The following is a 9,358-nucleotide window of genomic DNA, read 5'->3' on the forward strand; positions in this document are numbered from 1 at the left end:
ACAGTAAAATAATTAATTTTGTTGAGCGCAATATTTATTTATTTATAACTAGTACCAAGATTCAAATGACCTTAAACTATCAATAATAACCAAAAATGCCTCAAATTAATGTCTTTAGATGATCATAATAATATACTATAAATTGACTTAAATTTTAAAATTTTTAATTTTACTACAAAAATTAATTTAATATATATTTTATAGTAAAAAATTAAAATGATTCAAAAGTCAGGAATAGTTTTTATCAATAAATAACATACTCTTAGCGCTAGTTCCAAACGTACAAAAATATAAAAATAAGATTATGTTAAATTCTACATTCAACTACCTATTTATTTATAAACAAACATGCTAAATGATGAGAATTGTATTAAACCTATAGTAAAATTGCTTGATATAATATTTTGAATTACTTAATTTTGTACTAAGAAATTAAAAAAATATATATAAATTATAGAACTGATTTAAAAATATAAAATAAATATTTGAATTTTTAAATGTCTGTTACTTAAATAGAGTTATATACTTGAAATATGCATTGTTGTATAGCATCATCTAAAAAATACACTTTACATATTATATTGACTTTTGGCTTTAAATTAAAAATATTAATTAAAAATTAATCAACTTAAAAATACTTATAGCATATAATTATATATTTAGCATATATTTATATATTTTGCTAATTATAGCAAAATTATACAAATCTTATTATATGTACAATAAATTCATTCATTATTCAAAAACTTAATTAATTTGGTTCTAGCATTTTTTTTTTTTTTTTTTTGTCAATCATGAAAATTGAAATCAAATTATAATTATTATTAACTATCAAAAAAAAAAAAAAATCATTTATTATCATTTTAAATAGGAACTAAAACAATTATATTATTTTCCTTTAGTTTTCATTGTATGCTAATTATTAATGGGCTTTAAATTGTAATTAATTTTTCTGATGCTTTTAATTAAATAGTTCTATTAAAATGTCTTCGTTTATTCGGTATTAAGTCGTTGTTGGGTATTTTTATTGTCAGTCGAATTCAATTTGCATAAACATCTAATGATGCGGACGAATGGTTTGATTTAATTTTCACTTATTAATTACTACTATTAAAAGTTTAAATATCATAGAATAAACTATCTATCACTCGTTAATTACTGACACAATAATATTTAATATTATAAATGATAACTGATAACGCACATTTTATTTCTATTTTCCTTTACGATCATAATTTTTAGTTATAATAATGTTCAAATGTTATGCAATGATAAATATTGCAGCGTTCATATACAAATTGGATGACTAAGAAATATAGAGTCTTTCATGTGTTGTGAGACAAAATTAGTAAATTGATAGAAATCAATATTTTAAATGGCCTAAAGTTTGTCTAGAATTTATTTTTAATCTAATTTACAATTGATAATTTGTTTTACTTAATACTATAGTCTATAATATATAATAAATTGAACTTTAATTTTTCTTCGGATTTTCAAATGTTTGTTTTTTTAAATTAAAATTATTATTATAGATTTGCTGCTCCATCTAGTACAGAAAATAGCGCTACTTTACTTAACATTCTAAATAAAAATAATTTAACATAATATTATATTATTTATTATATTGAAATACATTTTAATCGAGTACAAATACAATACTGTGCATTGTATTTTAGTTATTTTACATACAAAAAACATTATTTATTACTAAAAAAATAATGTAAGTTTTTTTATACGTACATTAATTATTATTATTATAAGGAAGCATTTTATTGATTTCTGATCGTATCAGATTCTGAAACAATAAAATTAATTCTTTTGTAAATAATCAAATTTAGGCTATTTGAAAAGCCATAAATCAGTTTAAATGTTTTTGTATATTATTATAATATGCATCAATGATATTAGTTTCTATTTATAACTAAAATATTATGGTGTATTATAATACATATTTTTACAAAGTAATGAGTTTTATCGTATTAGTTTTTTTTTTTCGATAAATTTAAAAAAATATTAATTTAATAATAATAAGTTGTTGATTGATTGTTTTTTTGTTATTTTTTTATTACTTTTCGTGTTTAGTTTCGAAAACATTAATATTTTATTCTAAGAAGATACTATAATTTCGATAAATATAGAACATCGATTTTAAGATGAAAGAGTTTTTTGACACATTGACAAAATTTATTTAGTGATATCTCTATGACGATTATAATATCATTCATTACATTTAAAAAAAATAATACGAAGATTTGGCAACATTTTAATACAATATACAATATTACATTAGTAGAAGTGTATAATACTGTAACGTATAAAATATGTTACGATTACCATTAACAAAAAAGTTGTATACAATAATGGGAAAAATAGACATATTAACCTACGTGTCTTTCTCCCTTATCACTATTTATACATATTTTGAATATCGTTTTTTTTAGCAAATATTTAGTATGTAATTAGAAAGTATTTGCATTACGTATCATGAATTTTATTTAACATAATAATGACGATCTTGTCGAACACAATTTAACCATAGACCATAAAAAGTACATACTATTAAAAGCAAATTGTGTATAAATATTTTTTAAATATATTTCTAACTTAAACCATTAGAAAGCTGAACATTAACGAGTTAACAAGCTCGAGTTATTAAATTTTTAATCATGGATTTGATTTTTGATGTTTCCGGTTAATTATGAAAAATTTAAATAATAACTTAATAGTAAAATGGAGCAAAAAAATAATTTTAAATTTTAAATTACAAATGATGAATAATATTTATAAAATTGTGAATAATAATAAATCAAAATCAGTCAGTATTTATATTTAACAGAAATGTTTGGCAATAACACCAATTAATTCATAATTATTTACAGTTTTATTATATTATTTGTTTATTTGATCTTCAAATTTCAATCAATCGATTTTTTATTGATCATCCAGTTTTCAATACTTATATAATATAGTTTCTATATTGTGAAACTATTAGGTTAATAACTGGTTAGATTATTTATGTATTAACACTATTAACTATTATTGATACATAATATTTTATTTCATAATTTTTAATTTTATTCATATTTGACTGTTAACAGTGATATAAGAATATTTTATTTGTTTAAGAAATATAAGTAATCTAAATCAATAAATAGGTTAAACAAAGTGTCTTTTGTTCAAATTATTTAAACGTTTCTTACCTGTTTTGATATCGGAAATTCTTTTCAATATTTTTTTTTGAGGATGCAATTGACCATGCAATACCATTCAATACAATCAAATAAGTACTATATTACCTGTATAATTGAAAATGTTTTCTTCCTTATAATTAATATAAGTGTTAATGTATTAAACATATTAATACATTAATAGTTTGTTATAAATAATTGAAAAACAACATTAAATTTGTTAAAAAGATATAAATTCAAATTATTTTCAAAAAATACTTATTTTTTTATAGTTCCTTTGAAAACTTTTCACTAAAAAAAATAAACTATAATTTAAATATTTAATAAAAACAAATATAAAATTATTTGAAAAGACAAATACTGCTACATTTACAGAGACTTGTTTCCCTTTAATTGACGTTTGAACCAAAATCTGATGTAAGTATTAGCGTGCAGAATATTTCGCATATTAATTAGTTTCTATTTAAGTTATTAGGCCATATTACTGCACTCCATAGCTATATATTATAATACACTCGATACACAATACATCGCGTAAGAATATTTTAATATTGTACGATACCAATAGAAACAGTAACAATAATCGCAACGCACTTTAAGAGTCTACAGTTTTATCCACGTCTACGAAACCGAATACATAGAACTGTCGGAGCACCGAATGGCCTACGTGCACATTGAATTTTGCTGCGTAAACGCGACGCTTAGAGGCAATCAAGGCAGTGGCTGTTCGGCCATAATCATTCCGAACAAAATCTCGACTCAGTTTGGCTAACTCTGTCCTAAAACCGCCATCAGGTGATTTGAAAAAATCCTCTTCGGCTCCACCCGGAGACCTTAACAGCTCTTCGGTGCTCTCGAAAGGTGATTCTAACAACTCTTCATCATCACAACCGCCGCCACCGCCGTTTTCGTCTAGTTGTCGGTTGTGCCGAGGAAGTGTTAAAGTTACCTGAACGTATCGTGACTCATTCGGGTCCAAACGAAACCACAGTGGCCTACCGCCGTTTCCTAGGTCAAACGCACTTTTTTCAGTGTTCGCAGATTCTACGACCCATTCCTCTCCTTCGAACTGCGACGCCATCGCCACACGCCGCTCCGGGTCTACCCGCTCCGCCACTCGGAGCTTTTCCACAAACTCGTACACCTCGTCATCGGTTATAGACTCCGATCGCTCCCTCGTCCATTCCATTTGCAAGTTGAACCGGACGTTCGTTCCACTTGTGTTCGTTACCTATACGTATGTATGTACAATCTATTATCAAAGTATTGATTAAAAATGTTGAATTTGTTTTAATATGCTAGAATAATAGCTATAGTCAGCTCAAATTAGTGGCGTGCGCAGGGTTTGAGTTAGAGCTTTCACTATAGATTGAACATAGGCTCAACGACATCGATGCACGCCAGCCAACAATAATTACTCGGAAAATAAGCGCTTTGTTCGCGTGTTTGTGCGTATTTTGTATGACGTTGAACATGTCATCGGGCGTGATTGTACACGACGGTCCGAGACCGCTACCGGACACCATGACATGAAGCCGCATCGTTTCAGAACTCACCTCTAACGTTTCGTTTACCTTTTCAAAAATACAAAAGCGTGTTGTAAGTACACGTGAAATGGAACGAATTTTCGGGTCATAATATGTGGGCGTACGTTTTAGTATATAATAATATTATATACATGGCGTATTAAGAAGGTTTGAAGATTTTACATTACAGTGATACACTGTTGAATGTTATGTATTATGTTGGTGACAATGCAAATGAATAATGTATTGTATTAAATTATATTTGTGTAATATAATATTTCATACATATAGTATCCGATAAATAGTATTCAATTCATTTTAATGTCTTATATTCCTCGATAATTTTTATAAAATACCAACTAGTATACTATTTGATGATGCCTAATATTTATTATGTATATTGAAGTATATTATGTGAACGATTTAAACTGTGATGAGTTTTATAAGTACTCAAGAAGTTATTTTTTTAACTATTTTATTGATGTACGCTCTATTACTCCAAGAAATTGAAAATCCTGAATATTTTGGCGATTGGTTGTAGTCCATACACATTACCGCGAGTAATAAATAATTAAAACAAAAAAATTTTAAATAAGCCATACATTTAAGTCCCTCGCATCATAAGTATTATTGTTGGGTAGTTTCTTAAAATCATGTAAATTCTTATGAAAAAAACATATAATATATACTGCAAAAATGCGTATTGTAAAATTACCTTTACAGATTGTATATTTTCTAAATAAATGTTAAAAAAAAATAATAATTTATTAATATATTCTTGAAGTGAGTCAATTTAAGAAACTGTAGGTTATATAATTATACTGGATAAATTAATACATTTTTGTGAAAGTTTTCAACTATACGTGTATTGAGATCGAAAAAAAAAATGCTTCACATCAAATTTTAGCTCATACCTATATTATATTATATTTTCAGATGAAATTTTTAATGATTAAATTTTAATAGTTTTTAGAAAAAAACGGTTCAATTTAGGATATTGCATAATATGCCTTGTCAACATACTTATATTATACGGATTTATTTTAAATTTGAGCCCTGACAGTAACTACTTATTTAAAAGACGCAAGAATTGGACCTATATTATTTTTATTTACATAAAATCCGGGCAATAGATCCGCTTGTTTATATTTCATACTTATTAGTCATTTTTTTTATTAGATTTTTTTATTTTGAAAAAAATATTTTTGTGTAGTTTGAAAAGTATTTTTTTATAACACAAGCTATTTAATTTAGTTTTCAATAAAGAACTTTTATTTTTTATTTTACCTTATGAAACACCTTAATACATTGATTTTTTTAACATATCTAAAAATATTGGAGTATAAATATTAAATAAATGTCCAATAGTACATTACCAATACATTAAAAAAAAAAAATTATATATTCAATATAGGTATATACGTAATAGGCTACAGGTTAAAATTATAATAGAATACTGATAGTTGATGTTAATAAATAATTATCAGTTATTTAAATTTTTAATATAAAAATACCCAAAATATTCTTTTGATTTTTGATTTATGAATTGTACAAAACATACAGCAGGAATGATTTTCATTGTATCAAACATCAGAGAAAAAAATGTTTTGTTGGTTTCAAATATTTTGATTTGTTCATGAAAAAATGGTTTATTCGTGTAAACCTGTTGAATATACCAATAATTATTAAATTTATTTCTAATGATACTACGAGTTTGCGAAAGTACATATATTACATACAGGTATTTAAGAACAAATAATTCAGACCATTTATACTAACTTGATTTATGAAAGCATTTTTGTCCTTCAAAATTTGATCGACCTTTAACTTCATTACTTCAGAATTTAGGCACTCTTCATAAATACTTTGGACCTCATCATCAAATTTTGGTCGAAATAATACATTAATAGTAATGACCTAAATATAAAATAATAACCGTCATAAATATAAAAATAATTTTTTTTTTAATTATTAACTTCTTTTGAATGTAGTATTCCGTTTCTTGGCTTAAATTCTATTGTAGAATCATTGGAGATAAACTCAAATCTAATTTTGAAATCCGGAAATGCATTAATGTTACGTTCAGTTATAGATGCCAAATTCGATGCTCTTGAATTTTATAATGATTATAAATCATGAAAAATAATCTCAACATAATTTTTTTTTTTATCTGTTAATTTCACAATAACGAGTAAAATAGACATACAGTATAAAATTATTTACCTCAAATCGATTTTGAAAACTGAATAAGACATTAAATGAGTTTTTCCAAATATAATTTTTTGGACAGAAAGTTCTACAGGTACATCATGAATTTTTGCATGGCATCTTAGAGTAGCTTCTTTTAGGATAGCATTTTTGTCGTCAAATGTACACACCTCAATCTTATCGTTTAATATCGAAAATTGAATTCTGTTTCGAATTAGTTTAAATCAATTGTTGAAAATTAATACACTTAAAATTATTAACTTATCTGCTCCGTGATTTAATTCTTTTATCTCGTTTTCACCGACTGCTGACTTTTCGTTTAAAATAACTGTACTTGATATTTGTTCATTTATTACTTCATTAATTGTTTCATAAGTCTAAAAGAAAAATGTGTTAAACGGATTTCGACTTTTATGACCAATTGTAATTAAATTTAGAATGCAAAGACTTAGTTATTTACATACATTAATTTAACTAATACTCCAACTCGATCACTAATTAGTAATTACCAACTATAATCAATAATATTGCCCGACTAAAATTATTAAATAATTGTTAATTATAAAGTTTAAAATAATTTCTACAGTCACTAAAGTGGTATTTGTATTCAATGTGTACATTGTGCACATATTAATACTAAATAATAATATATTGTGCTCTGTCGTTTTACTTGTGTGGTTGCATCGTCTTGAAAGGGACATATTTCTGCGTTGACACCGGTAACTGTATTACATGTCAATACGAAATTGTCATCGTGCGTATAGACGTTTTGCGGCAAGTCACTGGCATTGGGGCTATAATGCAAGTGCAGACGAATTTGTTCGCCGGAAAATATAGTGCCAAATGCACTCGGATGTACGGAAACTCTCTAAAAAATTTTTGAAACGATTTAAATGTTGCTCGCCGTTTTTGTAGTTTTTTTTTTTTGTTAACGTTTAATACATAATTACTTCTGGTAGTTTCAAGAATCCATATTCCATCTTGGTTCTTGAATGGTTAGCTAACATGACACTCCGAACGACGGTTTCCATCGTGTTGACGGTACCGAAATCCAACGTGTCGGGTGTTAGTTTCAGACCGAACGGCGTGGTCACCACTGCCAAGACGCGTACCTCGTGAAATTTTTTACAGTTTGACGAATAAACTCGAACCGGGAAATTCAGTACACCGCTTTTTGCGTCAAAATACGTTTTACATTCGTCTGGAAGCAACACTTCGTACCTTAAAATGATTGTATTTGCCGACGTTGTAAGTATAACGACACGTGTGTCATGTTTATAATAAATTATAATGATATTGAATATTATATAGGCACTTAAAACGCAGCCGAATGAAAACTTCCAGCGAAGACTCAGCTCTGAGGTATCCCTTTGAATGGCTGAGCTTTGCGTGTTTGAGCAGCTCCCGCGGTAGTCTAATTTCGTACGGCACTACCACCCTGCTAGTGTTGCGTAACTGAAAGTTCACCATCTGCGTGGAACTTGTTAAATAACATAGCCCAGCATCGATTACACTGGGATTTACGAGGATTTTTTGATCCTCGACCTTTCCAATAACGTATACCTTCTAAAATGGGAACGAGAAAAAACTATAATCTTACATGCAACATCGTCTGTATAATGTACGCGGTACGTCTAATTTCGAGACGGCGCTTAACGTCAAGTTATAACATAATCCAAAGTGGCAACATTTATCGAGGGTTATTAAATTTATCCTATTAGGTACCTGATTCGGAATTGTATACTCTGAATTATCAAATACTATTAAGTAACTTTCAGTGATGGACGAATGGGCCAAATTTCTGTTAAATATAAGTGGAACTTTTACGGAGCTTTTTGCTGGTAATAGCACATTAATATGTTGTCTCCACATAAAATAACTGAACATTTTATTAATAACATAATCGATAATGGCCCTAGATTTTATTTCGTTATCCTCCGTTTCCGTTTCATTTAAGTCATAACTTGATGAGTAACCTGAATAAAAAAAATAATTTAAAACCCTAAATAAGTCAGGTACTATACAACGATAATATGATAATGAAATTGTTTGAAGAGCCAATTTAAATAATGATCAATATCAATATTTATTGACGACACTAAATATTATGTGTAATTCTACTATTTTTTTTTTCAATAATAAGTTTTAACTAAATATTATTTTAATCATTAAATTTTAATGACGTTAATATTGAGTATCACAATAAATCGTTTAAAAAAATATTATAATTAATATTATTATTATAATCATTGTTATAATGTTAAATATATTCACTGGAGTTCTGTTTTTTTTTATACTCTGTCTCTGTAAGCACGCTAAAAACACAATCGGCATAACCGTTATTTTTCATGATTAAATATTGTTTAGAGTTATAATTTTCACTTGAGTTACATACAACCGGGAAACTGAAACGATTTCAGATATTCAAATAGTAAA

The 9,358-nt window shown here is 26.7% G+C and overlaps 1 protein-coding gene across 1 annotated transcript; it reads right to left on the reverse strand.

The window, feature by feature from the left end:
* Positions 1-3,783: 3,783 nt before the first annotated feature.
* On the reverse strand, positions 3,784-8,392 carry LOC112594319. Its single transcript, XM_025339038.1, has 10 exons — positions 8,238-8,392; positions 7,873-8,143; positions 7,593-7,790; positions 7,184-7,299; positions 6,938-7,126; positions 6,691-6,823; positions 6,494-6,631; positions 6,237-6,377; positions 4,607-4,762; positions 3,784-4,419 (listed from the first exon to the last, which is right to left on the reverse strand). The coding sequence occupies exons 1-10, from the start codon at positions 8,390-8,392 to the stop codon at positions 3,784-3,786; spliced, it is 2,133 nt and encodes a 710-aa protein (XP_025194823.1).
* Between the last annotated feature and the right edge of the window lie 966 nt (positions 8,393-9,358).

Source organism: Melanaphis sacchari, unplaced genomic scaffold (genome assembly GCF_002803265.2).
Source record: "Melanaphis sacchari strain LSU unplaced genomic scaffold, SCAv2.0 Contig22_pilon_pilon, whole genome shotgun sequence".
Taxonomy (NCBI): Eukaryota; Metazoa; Arthropoda; class Insecta; order Hemiptera; family Aphididae; genus Melanaphis; species Melanaphis sacchari.